The sequence below is a fragment of the Capra hircus genome, chromosome 17 (assembly GCF_001704415.2).
Source record: "Capra hircus breed San Clemente chromosome 17, ASM170441v1, whole genome shotgun sequence".
Taxonomy (NCBI): Eukaryota; Metazoa; Chordata; class Mammalia; order Artiodactyla; family Bovidae; genus Capra; species Capra hircus.
In genome coordinates, this window is record NC_030824.1 from 5,487,675 (window position 1) to 5,503,205 (window position 15,531).

At 53.3% G+C, this 15,531-nt stretch overlaps 1 protein-coding gene across 4 annotated transcripts in view; it reads right to left on the bottom strand.

The window, feature by feature from the left end:
* The window catches only part of MYO18B (myosin XVIIIB), a 239,338-nt gene that overhangs the window by 156,402 nt on the left and 67,405 nt on the right, over nucleotides 1-15,531 (bottom strand). For all 4 annotated transcript variants that reach the window (XM_018061067.1, XM_018061070.1, XM_018061069.1 and 1 more), the window contains exons 16-20: nucleotides 13,242-13,322; nucleotides 11,055-11,202; nucleotides 4,791-4,950; nucleotides 2,071-2,254; nucleotides 1,067-1,289 (exon numbers count right to left, since the gene is read on the bottom strand). In XM_018061067.1, the coding sequence (XP_017916556.1) occupies nucleotides 1,067-1,289; nucleotides 2,071-2,254; nucleotides 4,791-4,950; nucleotides 11,055-11,202; nucleotides 13,242-13,322 (796 nt within the window). The remainder of the gene's footprint in view (nucleotides 1-1,066; nucleotides 1,290-2,070; nucleotides 2,255-4,790; nucleotides 4,951-11,054; nucleotides 11,203-13,241; nucleotides 13,323-15,531) is intronic.

A 15,531-nucleotide genomic window follows, 5' to 3' on the forward strand; every position in this document is an offset into this window, starting at 1 on the left:
TGAGGGGGCACTGACCGAGGAAATATTAAACAAGTGGGGCCCACCTAGACTCCCATCAGCCCCAGCCACCCCATCCCGACTTCGCCTGAGCTGTTCTTGTCAGGGAGGCGAATCCACAGGGTGGCCAATGGGGTCTCAGAGACAGAAAAGAATGGGAAATTTTCAGATCAAACTCAGCTCAGAAGAGGAGCTATCGGGGCAACCTTGGTGCATGCCTGCTTTCTAAAATATGAGTCTAAAACTTCATTCCTTTGATGGAAACCCCTCCTCCCCCATCACGCCCATCACCTCCTCAGCCGGACCAGGGAAAGCCACTCTTCCAAAGATGGGGTTAAGCCTCCCCAGTGGGTCCACCCCTCCTCTCCCACACCCACCCCGACTCATTGTGAACCTGGAAACCCAGGCTCCCCACCTCCCTGCCTCTGCACACAGTGCTCCTTCAGCCAAGCTGTCCCTCTCCCCGCACCACCCAGAGGTGAGCAGTCGCTTTCTTCTAAGACTCAGTGAAGATGTTGCCTCCAATGGGCACTGGTACCCCCCGCATCCCTGCGTGACATGTGCCCTGGTCACACCATACAATCATCACCTGTTTCCATATGGATCTCCCAAACCAGGCTGAGCATCCTGAAGGCCAAATATTAATGACTGAGGACATTTCACCCTCAATTCCAAGGCAGATGCTCCTAAGATGTTTGTTGTTGGAAAGGAAGATGGGCCAGACACACTCCAAGCCTTCCAGGTCACTGAAGTTGTTGAGTTGCTCAGTTGTGTCCGACTCTGCCACCCCATGGACTGTAGCCGACCAAGCTCCTCTGTCCACGGGATTCTCCAGGCAAGAATACTGGAATGGATTGCCATACCCTCCTCCAGGGGGTCTTCCTGACTCAGGGATTGAACCTCCATCTCCTGCATTGCAGGCAGAATTTTTTTTTTTTTACCACTGAGCCACCAGGGAAGCCCTGCCTTCCAGGAGTGCACAACTAACTCAGGAATGGTTGGACTCTGGGCTCAAAGAGCAAGCCCCAGGAGTTAGCGACAAGGTGCTTGCTCCCTGCTTGCCTCTCACCTGTTCTGTGCAGACGCAGCGCCTCCAGGATGCAGGATCCTGCGAGCTGCACCCTCAGTGCGGGGATGTCCAAGGGCAGGGACCTGCCTGCCTCAGGCTTGTCTCCACCAGGCTGTGGCGGAGTCGGAGACCCCTGCCCGCCTCTGCTCTCCACCGCTGTGCTCGGCACCAGGCAGTGGATGAAGTGTAACTCAGACCGTCTGATCACGCTGATCAATGCATCCTAGGACCAAGAAGAGATGGGGTCAGGGCCACAGCGAGACCGACAAGGGTCTGGACACTCCCCAAACATACATTCAGTCTGGTCTGGGCAGCTCTGGAGGCCCCTATGTCCTACCATAAGGGCCTCTTATCCATGGCCCGATTTGTACTCATGAGAAATAAAGGACCTCTATAATGATCCTTATTATCATAGATGGAAAAACTGGGACATGGAGAGGACAAACGGGTGGCCCCAAGCAGAGGGGGTCAGTCACCCAAGAAGAAAATTAGAGCCCAGAACCTAGGCTGAGGGCTTTTCCAGGACAAGATGCTACGAGTCGTCTCCTCAAGCCCTCCTTCCCGTGTCCTGCCTTCCTGAACTCAGCCTAATCTCTTGTTACTGGATTACCGTGTCCAGGCGACATCTTCACACCAGGGTTGGGTCCAACCGCCCTCTCTACGGGGAGCCTGGAGGTGGACATGCCAGCCTTTGAGAGGGGAGGGAGGGAGGCAGGCAGAAGAGGGCTGGTTGCGATGTTTGTCACCTTGATCAGGAAGGCGACCTGATTCCTGACAACTTCCTGAAGCTGCTCAAGTGAAACCAAGGAGCTGAGGCTTAGGCCTCAGACTGGGACAGGTCACTGTGCTGCCCTGAGCCTCTCAGCTTCTTCCTCGGTGGAGCATGGGGGTTGGTTGCCTATCCCTTCAGGCCCACTGGGGAGCTCAGAGCTGGTGCAGCTGGATAACTCGCCCTGGGGGCGGGTGGGGAGGCCCCCACCCCATGAGAACAGGACCCCGCTCACCATCTGCAGCTTGATCTGGGAGCAGGGGGCTTTTCTCTTCACCGCGGCCAGGCTGCTGGCGAATGTCCTCCGCACCACGCAGCTCCGCTGCTGGGCCTGCTGGGAGGTGCCCTCCAGGCCGGCCACGGCCCGGCACACGGGGGACAGCTTGGCCCGGGACTGGAACAGGGTCCTCAGCTCCTCCCTGGCAGGTAGGCGGGGAGAGAGAGAGGGGTTTCAGGGGTTTGGGGGTGAGCGAAGGGGACCCCCTTGCCTCTGGACATCTGCTTCCTGAAACCATGTCCTAGCTGCCAAGTCTGTTCATAGTCCCTTCTGCCAGATGATCCTTTGTTCAGGGACAAATGCCAGCATCTTCCTCCATGCCTCTCTCCCTCTCCTAACCTCAGAGCATCTTCCTTCTATTGGATGTTCCCATCACTTACATACCTGCAGGAACTCTGCCCAGCCAGCACTTTCTTAGAGGGTAAAATCACCTCGGTTATCTCTAGAACTGGTCTGAGCACAGCAGGTGCTTATCTGTCCAACAGACAGTCTGAGCACCAAGGAGACCCTACCGAGCCCCAGGATGAAGCTGGGACCCAGGGAAGGCCTCAGGCTTCCTGGCTGCCCCGGCCGCTCCCCTCCACTAGAGGCCTGTGGGCGACTCCCCTGCAAATCCAGGCCCCACCCAGACCAGCCCTAAAGACCCTTATCCATCCCTGCTCTGGGCCCAATTGACTGCACAGCCATTAAGAAAATGAGTCTCGACAGATGCACTGAGGTTGCTAAAAGCAGTTCCATGCCTTGCGGAGCACGCAGGCTGACAATGGTGCAAAGATGCTCATGTTGGAACAGAAGTCTGCGGAGACAGCCTGGAGAGCCCCCTGGAGGCCGAAGCCCTGAGAAGGAAGGCTGTGGGCACCCTGCCTGGTACAGGGAGAGGAGGTGGTGCCCACAGCCCTGACCCTGCATGAGGATGGCCCCATCAGTGGCGCTGGGAGACCCGACCTCTGGTCTGCAGTGTGCGGTGTGGCCTGGGGCAGTCACGGGTCCTCTCTGGACCTCCCGATACACGGCACAAAGGTTGAGTGAGCATGAGCACCTCCCGGGAACGCCCCCAGCATCCCTGAGAGTCTAGAGGGGCCCAGGAATCACAACGCTACACAAGCAGTCCTGGTGGGTCGGGATCCTGACTGCAGAACCACGGGCTAAGGAGCACTGTCTGCCCTCAAACTTGCAACCCGTGGCTCGCAAGCCCGCAAGACACCCTGCTGGTGCACTGCCACACCTGCCATACTCTCCTCCTCGTGAGCACACGCCGCTCCTTGTCCCAGAAGGCTCCACACTCACCAGGCCACCTGGCTAACCAAGGTGTGTCTGCCCTTCCCCACCTCTACACCCCTCACTCAGCTTGAGGTTCCTGAGCAGCAGGGGGATTTACAGGGAGGCCACAAGATGTGTGCTGAGGGGTAACCATGACCCAGGCTCCTTAATAAGCCCTCCACTCTGTCACGTTACCAAAGCCTTACATCACGCTTGTAAGCGTGGCAGCATCATTCCTACTTCTCAGACTGAGAAACTGAGGCCTGGGTCATGCAGCTTGAAAAAGGCAAAAGCAGAACCTGAGCATCTGCCTGACTCCAGAGCTGTGCGATGTGGCCTCACCCAAAAAACCCTGAGGTTGCAGAGGAGGAAGCGAGAAACCCCGGAGAAGGAAAGGGGCTGCCCACAGTCACCCAGGGGGCACGGGGTTGGGCTGGACTCAGGTGCCCCGGCTCCCCATACAGCACTCTATGTGCCTGTTACTCCTCCTTCTGCCCTATCCTCTGACTAGCTCTCTCTCTGGGAGCTGTGCTTCCCTGAGCCCCCACTAGGTTTTTCCAATCGACTCTGACCATCCGGCTCTGTGAACGCCTTCCAAGGGCCACTCAGACCCAAACTGTATTCTGGCTCCGCCACTCTTCTGTTATGTGGTCACAGGTGGACCATGTCACCTCCTGAGGCCTCAGTTTTCTCATTCATAAAATGGGGCTAGGGATACAGTTGTCGTAAGGATTAAAAAGACCCTTATAGGAACTTCCCTGGTGGCCCAGTGGCTAAAAGACTCATTGCTCCCTATGCAGGAGGCCTGGGTTCAATCCCTAGTCGGGAACAAGATTTGCATGCTGCAATTAAAGACACAGCACAGTCAAATAAATAAGTAGGTAAATACACATATATTTAAAGACCCTTATCAAGTGTTTCCTCTGATGCCAGGTGCACAGCAGGGAGTTAGTAAACGTGGTCTCAGCTTCACACACGCACACACTCCCCCAACAAGCATTTTCAAATAGCTCTCTGAATTCAAGGCAGCCCTCTGCCAGCACGTCTGAGCAGAGCAGTCAAGAAATGCAGTCAGCTTTTTTCGGGCTGCAAAAAGTTATCACTTCGGTTTTATGATCCCCTAGTTGGAGGATGTCCATAAAAGTCCTTCCAGTCACATCATCTCCCAGATACTTAATGAATAAGAAGTCACAGCTTCCTAGCTTTTGTTCCACCTCCCCAGACGGCCAGCTTTCCTCCTTGGCTGGACTCAGGCCAGTCCCAGGAGATGCTGAATTGCGCCTGTTAGAGTTACAGGTCTTTGTGTCATTAGGGAAGGGTCCCCGTACCAGCCCTCCATCACTGACTGGGCTGCTATGACTGCACGGCCCCAGCACCTCGAACGCCCCCCGCCCATCCTCAGCCCTGGCTGGGCTCACCTGTTCGAATGCTGTAGGACCTGGGGGGCATCCAGGGCTGAAAGGTTGGGTTTGGCCCTGTGGAGCCAGCCCGTGAGGTCATAGCGCACAGGGTCGTGCCCCAGCTGGTGGGCAATCTCGCACTGGAGGGGCTGCTCACAGGTCCGGAGGGCAGAGGCTCCTGAAAGCAGACACAGGGCGTGAGTGCTGGGGCCTAGCGGGGACACTGTCATCGCTTGGCGTCTTTGAGAACACGCTTTTCCCATTTTGATGTGATTCAAGCCATCAGTTCTGGGCACTGCGTCTCCCCGGCTTTGTGCATTTCCATGCACAGCTTCCAACCTGCATTCTGTTCCTCCTTGCTTCCTCTGTCAGTTTTTCTGATGTGGACTGTTTTTAACGTCTTTACTGAATTTGTTACAATACTGTTTCTGTTTTACATTTTGATTTTTCAGCTTCGAGGCATGCAGGATGTTAGTTCCCCAAACAGAGATCTAACCCAGGTCCCCTACATTGGAAGGCAAAGTCTTAACCACTGGACCACCAGGAAAGCCCCTCCTCCTTGCTTTCTTAAATCGAAGATACCTGCATTCCCCAACTACCATTAGCACGTACCATCTTTGTGATTTTAGCCAGAACCATGAATCACCTGAACCGTTTTTTTATGTTTTCTTTCAATCGACTCACAGTTTTACAGGTAAAATCCATTTGTAAAGAAGCATTATACTGCAGGTTTGGTGTGCCAGCTATATTTACTTTCTAATATTCATGGAAATAAATACACAATTATTAAATATTTTGAAAATACGTGTAGGTACCACTTAAAATCGTCTAGAATACCAATTGCCAAATAAACGCACAGCAAATTCTTGGGAGATGCTGGTGGACACCTGGTTCCAAGGGACATAGTGGGAGAAATAAAGGGGCGTGCAGTTAGAGAAGACCTGGGTTCAAATCCTGACCTGACCGTTTTTTTATAGTGGGACAGGCGCCAAACCACGTAAACCTCTGAGCCTCGGTCTCTTCCTCCGCCCAGCGTCCACCATAAGTGAGAGGCAACAGCTAGTGAGCCCCATGTATTCTGCTTGAGTGAATGTTCTCATTAACTCAGAGTTAACTGGAAAGCCCCAGAGGCAAAAAATAATTTTTTTAATACCAAAATGTCTGAGTTACTGTGTCTATCAGTCAGTCCAGGACAAGAATCTCTCCCCTGGGACCCGAGAGCCTTCCTGTGTCTTCAGGTCTCACAGAGAGAGGAAAAGGGCTTCGAGTCCTGCCCCCCCCACACCCTACAGGACACCTCTGCTTCTGGCCCCGCTTTCTGTGTCTTTAGCCTAAAAGTCAGGATCGAGGAAACACTCCATTTGAGAACTCTGGTTCACTCGATTCCGCATCAGAGCAGAGCAGGCGACAGGCAGGGAGGGGGCAAAGGCAGGGGTCCACGGGGCCCTGCTCTGGCCCAGGCCCTGGAGAGATGGCAGAGCAGAAGACAGGTATCCTCTGACTTGGAGGAGTGGGGCGCATATAGGGAGGTCGTCGGGCTGATGAGAAGCAAGCCAAGAGAACAGGTCGCCAAACATCCCAGAACCCAGAAGGGGCCCTGAAGGAGAGGAGGAGGGCGTCAGGAAGGAAGCAGTGCGGCTACAGAGCGGACAGGGTCACGGAGGCCTCTGTGGAGGAGCACCGAGCAGGGAGCCGAAGGAGGAGGCCTTACAAATGCTTCTGGGTGCACCCGAGCCCCTCTCTCCTCACCCCAGGGCCGGGGGTGTCACCATCCTACAGGCGAGGAAGGAGGCGACTTCCTACAATGCACACACGTTGCAGCTAACTAGTGGAGCACGGGTCCAACCCAGGACGCTCAGGTCCAGTGCCTGGGTAGGCTGCTAACAGCTCTGTCTCTTGGCTTTCTGTGGGTGAGTTTCCTCCTCTACAGTCTCCCAGGAAGAAAATAACCATTCCAGAACCCTGGAGACACTTCCTGAAGACAGGGCCCACAGGACCCTGGTCAGTCGTCAGGCTTCTCCAAGGCCCCAGGTACTCCCCAGAGGTGGGGTGTGACGGTGCCCACACAGCCCGGCTCAGACTAAGGCCCCACAAATAGCAGTTCCGACTGCCCCTCCCGGTGGCAGAGGCCAGTACCTCAGAAAAAAGAGGTGACCTTCTGGAACAGAGAATCATGGGCAGCATCACACCAAGCACTATGACCCCCACCTCCAGGGTGAGGGCAGTCCAGGGTCGTGTACATATATACAAGTACACAAAATTATACTTCATGACTGTGTCAGTACAAAGAAGGATTGACATTAATAATACATAAGTATATTATACTGGTTTGCTACAGCTGCCATAACAAAGCATTACAGACTATGTGGCTGGAAGCCCAAGGTCAAGGTGTTAGCAGGGTTGGTTTCACTGAGGCCTCTCTCCTTGGCTTGCAGATGGATACCTTTTCCCTGTGTCTTTCTTTGTGCACGTCTGTGTCCTAATCTCTCCTCTGAAGGACCAGTCATATTAAATTAGGACCCACCACGGTGACCTCCTAAGAAATCTGTATGCACATCAAGAAGCCACAGTCAGAACTAGACATGGAACAACAGATTGGTTCCAAATCGGGAAAAGAGTATGTCAGGGCTGTATATTGTCACCCTGCTTATTTAACTTGAATAGAGAGTATATCATGTGAAATGCTGGGCTGGATGAAGCACAAGCTAGAATCAAGATTGCTGGTAGAAAGATCAATAACCTCAGATACACAGATGACATCACCCTCATGGCAGAAAGTGAAGAACTAAAGAGCCTGTTGATGAAAGTGAAAGAGGACGGTGAAAAAGTTGGCTTAAAACTCAATATTCAGAAAACAAAGATCATGGCATCCAGTCCCATCACTTCATGGCAAATAGATGGGGAAACAGTGGAAACAGTGAGAGGCTTTATATTTTGGGGTTCCAAAATCACAGCAGATGGTGACTGCACCCATGAAATTAAAGGATGCTTATTCCTTGGAAGAACAGCTATGACCAACCTACATAGCATATTAAAAAGGAGACATTACTTTACCAACAAAGGTCCGTCTAGTCAAGGCTATGTTTTTTCCAGTGGTCATGTATGGATGTGAAAGTTGAACTATAAAGAAAGTTGAGTGTCAAAGAATTGATGCTTTTGAACTGTGGTGTTGGAGAAGACTCTTGAGAGTCCCTTGGACTGCAAGGAGATTCAACCAGTCCATCCTAAAGGAAATCAGTCCTGAATATTCATAGGAAAGACTGATGCTGAAGCTGAAACTCCAATACTCTGGCCACCTGATGCAAAGAACTGACTCTTTGGGAAAGACCCTGATGCTGGGAAAGATTGAAGGCGGGAGGAGAAGGGGATGATAGAGGATGAGATGGCTGGATGGCTTCGCTGATGCAATGGACATGAGTTTGAGTAAGCTCCAGGAGTTGGTGATGGACAGGGAAGCCTGGTGTGCTGCAGCCCATGGTTCAGCAAAGAGTCAGACACAACTGAGTGACTGAACTGAACAGTGACCTTAGTTGTACTTACTTGCCTCTTTAAGGACCCTGTATCTATAGAAGAAAAGTTATGACCAACCTAGATAGCATATTCAAAAGCAGACATTACTTTGACAACTAAGGTCTGTCTAGTCAAGGCTATGGTTTTTCCTGTGGTCATGTATGAATGCGAGAGTTGGACTGTGAAGAAAGCTGAGCACCGAAGAATTGATGCTTTTGAACTGTGGTGTTGGAGAAGACTCTTGAGAGTCCCTTGGACTGCAAGGAGATCCAACCAGTCCATTCTGAAGGAGATCAGCCCTGGGATTTCTTTGGAAGGAATGATACTAAAGCTGCAACTCCAGTACTTTGGCCACCTCATGCGAAGAGTTGACTCACTGGAAAAGACTCTGATGCTGGGAGGGATTGGGGGCAGGAGGAGAAGGGGATGACAGAGGATGAGATGGCTGGATGGCATCACGGACTCAATGGACGTGAGTCTGAGTGAACTCCGGGAGCTGGTGATGGACAGGGAGGCCTGGCGTGCTGCGATTCATGGGGTCGCAAAGAGTCAGACATGACTGAGTGACTGAGCTGAACTGAACTGATCTACAGAAAGTTACATTCTCGGGTGCTAGGGGTTAGAAATTCAACATAAGAATTTTTGAGGAGGGGGAATACAGTTCAGTCCACAATATAAACTTAAAACATGTATTTGCCTTAAAGTCCATTTTTTTCTTCTACTTGTAACAGAAATTAAAAGATTGCCGTGGACCACTGAGAGTACTGTGGGCCCCAGGCACAGCCCCTCCTGGGCCCAGGCAAGTCGCCGCAGAGACAAGCTCTCGGGAGCCATGTGGGCACTGATGCTCTGGGTGTGGCCCCAGGAGAGCAGCGGGAGCCATCAGGTGCAGAAGCGCTCCACGTGTGTCCCGGACAGAGGCTCCAGCCCAGCAGCGCTGAGTGCCGTCCACGTCTTTCTCCAGCTCCTCCCCCAATTTCTCATAAGCCACTCCAGTAAGAAGGTCACCCCAAATACTCCCATCGGAGCTGCACTTTTCTTGGTGGCCAGGGACCTCCACGCAGCCAAGTCACGGCCATTCTTCAGCCACGTCTCACTCAAACTTTCAAGAGCATTTAACTCGGTTGGTCTGTCCCTCCTCCTGAGGCTTCCAGAACGCCACACCCTCTCATCCCCCCTCCGACATCCCCGGCCACTCCTCCCCAGCTACCTTTGCTGGACACAAGCCTTGTTCCCGGGATGTCCCAGGGCCGAATCCCTGGGCATCTTCACTGCCAGCCTTCGTTCTGTTAGTGATCCAAACTAGAACTGTGGTCCTCAGTGTCTTCTTACAGATTTTGGTGTTTTTCTTTCTCATCCATCTCCTCTGCTGGAATGTCAGTCCCTTGGGTGGACATTTTTGTTTTGTTCACAGGTTTATTTCTCAGCCTACATTTCAGGTGCTCCAGAAGTATTTGTTGAAGGAACCAGTGAATGAACAAGCCCACAATCTGACTGCTATGTCAGGTGGGGCCTGGAAGACCCCACAGTGCATTTGTCTTCTTATAGGCCTGGGGGCGTCCGGGTGGAAGGAGGCTCACTCCAGGCCGAGAGGCAGACATGGCTGTGTTGAATCTGCCTTCTGACATGCACTGTCTGGGTGATCACAGACAAGCATTCTCTACAAGCCTCTCTCTGGAGCTCACTTTCCTCATCCTGGGGTCGGGGCAGGGGGGTAAGATACGGACATCTAAATATGGGACAGAATTCAACCAGATACTCTACACAAAGCCCGGAGCCCGGCCCCTGCATGGAGTGCACACAGCACTCCTCCAGCCCCTGGGAAGACGGGGATGATTTTCTTCATTGTATCACAGCCTCGGCCTCGTCAGTAACAACTGCAGCGCTTGGCAGCTGATGACCGAGTTCTGCGGGTACATCCCCTCACCCCACCAAGGCAGCAGAAATTCTGGAGAGAAGGCAGCCAGGGCGAGCTCCATCTCCATTGTTCAAAATGCTGTGAGATTGATTTGGTGAAACTGCAAATAGATGGACTTGAACTGAAAGCTGATGGATGCCAAACCCCATGGCCTCTGAACTCAGTTTCAGCTCCAAGCGTCCACTCCCCTGCACTTCTCCTCTCACCAACCCAGCCCATCAGCCAGTGCTCGGTAACTCCGGAGTCTGCCCACCACCCCAGGGAGGCGGCTCCTCTCACCTCCCAGCTGCCTTCCTCTCGTGTCTCCACAATGCAGTCTGGGGAACCTTCTAGAACTTGACTCTGACCATAGCTCCCACTGCCTAGAATCCCACATGGCTTCTCATTGCTTGGGTTAAAACCAATGTTTTCTGTGAGGCCTGCCAGGGCTGGAGGTCTGAGCCCGTACGACATCTCCCTGTTTGTCCTGCACTGCATACCTGGCTCTCCGTCAGATTTACCTGCAGGCCTCTCCCCTGAGAGCCCCTGGCTGCCAGAGAAGTGAGGTCTGCCTGACGCCCACCAGCAAGCCCGTCTGCCATCTCAGGCTCAGCGGACTTGCATGCACTTATGTGTCAGCTTGTCCTCTCCCTCCTGTGCCGCTCCCCAGCAAAGACAGGGGCCCCATCAAGCTGTTTGCCTCCGTGTAGATTAGAGCCCGCTCAGAGCGCGTGGTGAATGCACGGATGGATGCGCGCACGCCCAGGCAGGTGCACAGCCCCCAGTGCAGGCCTCATCAGGGCTTCAAGGACAGAGGCCAACTCCCGGGCAGGCCTCGGCAGCCCCCCCCCACCCCCGCTGGCTCCCTCCCTCACCTTCAGCTCCAGCTCCATGCTTCTCAGAGGCGGCACAGAGGCGCTCAAGCACCACGCTGTCCTGGGAGCCCTCCACCCGGACCTCCTCATCCAGGATCCAGAACAGGCCCCTGGCGTCCTCGGCACCTCCTCCGGCTGGCAGGCGCACCTGACGGGAGACCCAGGATACACTGAGGAGCCCCCCGAGAGAGGCCAGGCCTGGGCTTCTTGTCCCACCTAGGGAGTCGGGGGTCTGTGGCCCAGGCATCATGACTTAGACGTGCTGCTCTGGATCCACGCTCCACTCACCCCCAGACTCTTAGTGGAGAAGCCACAGGACTACCAATCTCTTGGTTACAAGGGTCTGGATCCTGCCTGTCTGCATCTCCTGGATGACCCTGGGCAACTTACTGCCCCTCTCTGAGGCTCATCTCTCCTTCTGCAAAATGGAGACTGACAACGCGGTCCTCCAAGGTGAGGGTTTAACCCGAGCGAGCCCTCTGTCCACCACACATCCCTGGCTCCACACGGGCAGCTGGTCTCCTCGTGCACAGCCTAACATGAAAGGATGAATCCCATCCCCATCACGTCCTCTTATTTTTTACAGTAAAATCTTGAGAGGAAAAAGGCACCAAGAACATCTTAGAGAAAGTGAACTTGCCTCAACCACACAAATGTGAAATGTTAAATCCAGCACTGGCATCAGAGACCCTCCAGGTGACCTTGCATCTCCACACGTGGGAAACGGGGAGAGGCCTGGGGATCTGCAGGGCTTATCCAAGGGTCCCCAGGGAGCTAATGCGTCCGAACATGGTGTCAAACAGTTAAAGAAGAAATGTGATGTGTATGATGGCCAATGGTCCCAGTATGCCCAGGGTCAAGGGCTTCCCAGGATATGAGGATTTCAATGCCAAGGTCAGCAACGTCCCTGGTAAACCAGGACAGTTGCTCACTCTGACACAGGAATATCAGTCCACACCCCACTGAGAGGGGTCCAGGGTCACATGGAGAGGCCCAGGCACAAGTGGATCTGTCCCCGGGATCCTGGGTCTTCACCATGGCCTCTTGCTGGAGCTGAAATCTATAGCCAGCCCCTCCCAGCTGTTCCAGCCACTGCCCAGGAGTCCTGGGGACACCAGGATCTTTTCCTCCTCACACTGTCTGGGTGGTCCCTCAGGCTCGCCCCTTCCAGGGAGGGAGGAAGCAGGACAGGGACAGGGACAGGGACCCAGCCCACGAGGCACCAGGGAGCAGCAGAAGCAGCCGTGAAGGGCCGGCAGGGCTCACGGTCGAGAGTGCTTTGCAGGTCAAGGTGCAGCCTGCTGCGAGCTGAGAGAAGCCAGGGAACCGGGAAAAGGTGTCCAAGTGCAGGAGAAATGTGATCAGCAGGACACCTACTGGGTGTCATCCACCCTGTGGGGCTGTTTGTCCTGGATCTCACGGGTCTTCAGGACAACCCAGTGGTACTACCTGTTGTTCCCACTTGGGTGATGAGAAAGCCGAGGTTCAGAGAGAAGTGACGCGCCCAAGGTCACCAAGATCCGATTGGAGCCCGGCAAGTTCCCCGGCCTGAGCCCTTTCTTTTACAGCAGGTGGGGGGGAGTTGGGGGTGGGGCAATGAGGGAGGGCAAATTCCAGTGCGACAGTCATGGACTGCTGAGAGAGGGCTAGGCAGAGCGGCAGATCAGGGGTCAGCACAGTGGGTTCTGGGGGCAGGGAGAGCGAGGCAAAGACTCAGGGATCCCCCAAACTAAAGTCTGTCTGCCTCCAGGGAGCTCAGCGGCCTGGATCCAGCATCACCCCCATTCTCCATCCCCAGGGGCCCCCAACTGTCCTGGTCTCTGCTGGGCGCAGCATCTTAGTCTGAACACCTGACCTTTCCAGGTGACAGTGCCTGGAGGTCACTGGGTCCAGCCCTGGAGCCCCATGGCTCCGTCCACAGGCTCCAGGTGTGAGTGCGTTCCAAGACGCAGACTCAGACTCTCAACCTGATGGGACTGAAATGCTGGTTGTCTAGGCCACACCCTCAGACCAATCAACACAGAAGCTGGGACGGGGTCCCCAGGGTCAGTGTTTTGAACACTCTGTGGGTCATTTGAGGTGTGAACAGAGCTGTGATCTAGTAGCTCAAAGACCCCAATCCGCCACTATTTCGATAAAAAGCCCGAGAGGCATCTGAGAGCCTTGGTTCACAGGGCCCTGGGTTACCTGCGAGGGAGTCTGGTCCACCACGGCCACTGTGGTCCCCGGGGATGACTCCGGGAGGTCAAACTGCACAGGAACATCTTCCTAGAAAGTCACACAAGTTCAGTATTAGTTCCTTCTGCGAGCTGAGGGGAAGGAGCTTCTGGAGGAGGTTTAAGAGAAGTGAGGGCTTTAGTCATCACACCTTGGCCTCTTTTTATTGTTATTTTTGATAGTGGTAGCATACACGCAGCATAAAATTTACCATTTAAACTATTTATTTATTTGGTGGCGCAGTGTCTTGGTTGTGGCGTGTGGGGTCTAGTCTCCCTGCCCCTGCCCTGTGCTGCGCTCAGTCGTGTCCGACTCTTTGTGACCCCATGGACTATAGCCCGCCAGGCTCCTCTGTGCATGGTGATTCTCCAGGCAAGAATACTGGGGTAGGCTACCACGGCCTCCTCCAAGGGATCTTCCCGAACCAGGTCCTCCGCACTGCTGGCGGATTCTTTACCGTCTGAGCCACCAGGGAAGCCCCTAGTCCCTGACCAGGGACCAAACCTGGGTCCCCGCATTGGGAGTGTAGCACCTTAGCCTCTGGACCCCCGGGAAGTCTGCATTTAAATCATTTTTAAGGGCACAGCTCATCAGCATAAAGCACATTGACATTGTTGTGTACCCTTCACCACCATCCAGCTCCAAAACTTTCCATCTTGCAAAACTGAAACTCGGCATCCAGTAAACACGAGCTCCCTGTTTCCCTCTCCCCGTTTCTGTCTCTATGAATGTGACCGCTTTAAGCATCTCACATGAGCAGATCATACAGGATTTGTCCTTCTGTGACTGAGTTGCTGCACTCAGTACAGTGTTCTCAAGGTTCATCCAGTCACAGCTTGTGTCAGAATTTCCTTCCTTTTCATAGTTGAATGACAGCCCCTTGTATGAAAACTGAACGTATGCTTATCCATTCATTCGCTGATGGACACTTGCGTTGCTCCCACCTTTTGGCTATTACGAGTAATGCTGTCATGAACACGGGTGTACAAATCTCTCTTTGAGACCTTGCTTGGAATCCTTTAGGGTAGATACCCAGAAGTGGAATTTCTGGATCAAATGGTGGTTCTATTTTTAATTTTCTGAGAAAACACCATACTGTTTTCCACGGCAGCTGCACCACTCTTTATTCCCAGCAGTCCACATGGGTTCCAGCTCCTCTACATCTTCCCCAGCAGTTCTTATTTTTTGTTTATTTTTCAATTTAGTGGGTGTGAAACGGTATCTCAATGTGGTTTTGATTCACATTTCCCTAAACTAGTGATGCTGAACATCTTTTCATGTGTTTATGGGCCATTTGCTTATCTGCTTTGGAGAAATAGCTATTCAATTCCTTTGCCTGTTTAAAAATCTTAATTAATTTATCTTGGGTTGTGCTGAGTCTTTGTGGCTGCATGGACTTTTCTCAGCTGCAGCACACAGGGGCTACTCTAGTTGCGCGGGCTTCTCACTGCAGTGGCTTCTGTTGCGGAGCGTGGGCTCTAGGCTGTGCGTGTTTCAACAGTTGAGCCTGCCAGGCTCAAGAGCACAGGCTCAGCAGATGTGGCGTGCGGGCTTCGCTGCTCCAAGACACATGGGATCTTCCTAGACCAGGGATTGAACCCGTGCCTCCTGCATTGGCAGGTGGATTCTTTACCACTGAGCCACCAGGGAAGCCCTTTGCCCATGTTTAATCAGGTTCTTTGTTTCTATCCTTTTAGCCTTGGTACGAGAAGAAAGGATACAGACCAGGATCCCAAGAGCATCTTAATACTGTCCATCCTGCAGGGCTGTCAGCAATCACGGTGAGGTTGTCAGGAACTGACGACTCAGTGCAGACCCTTCTAATATTTACTGAGCACCCAATAAGTGCTGGGCTGAGTGCTGGAGAGAGCAAACAAACTCTGGGAAATAACAGCTGGCATACAAAAGTAATCAGAAATGTCCAGACCATGCTATGTTCAAAGATACTCATCACGGTGTTGTCTGTAACAGCATAGATGTGGAAATCTCCCAGGCAGACTCCGGGAGATGGTAAGGGACAGGAAGCTTGGTGTGCTGCAGTCCATGGGCAGTCGTGTCTGCGAAGAGTCAGACACGACTTGGCTACTGAACAAATGTGGGAATCACCCAGGGGTCCAAAGGAGAGCTGAGATAGAATCTGACATAACCAGAGACAGGCATCCTTTCTAAGATCTGTGAATGGTGGGAGGGAATGTGAACGACATAATGCTACGAGGAAAAAGTAAACAACAGAATCGCGTACAGATGGACGTGAAATCTA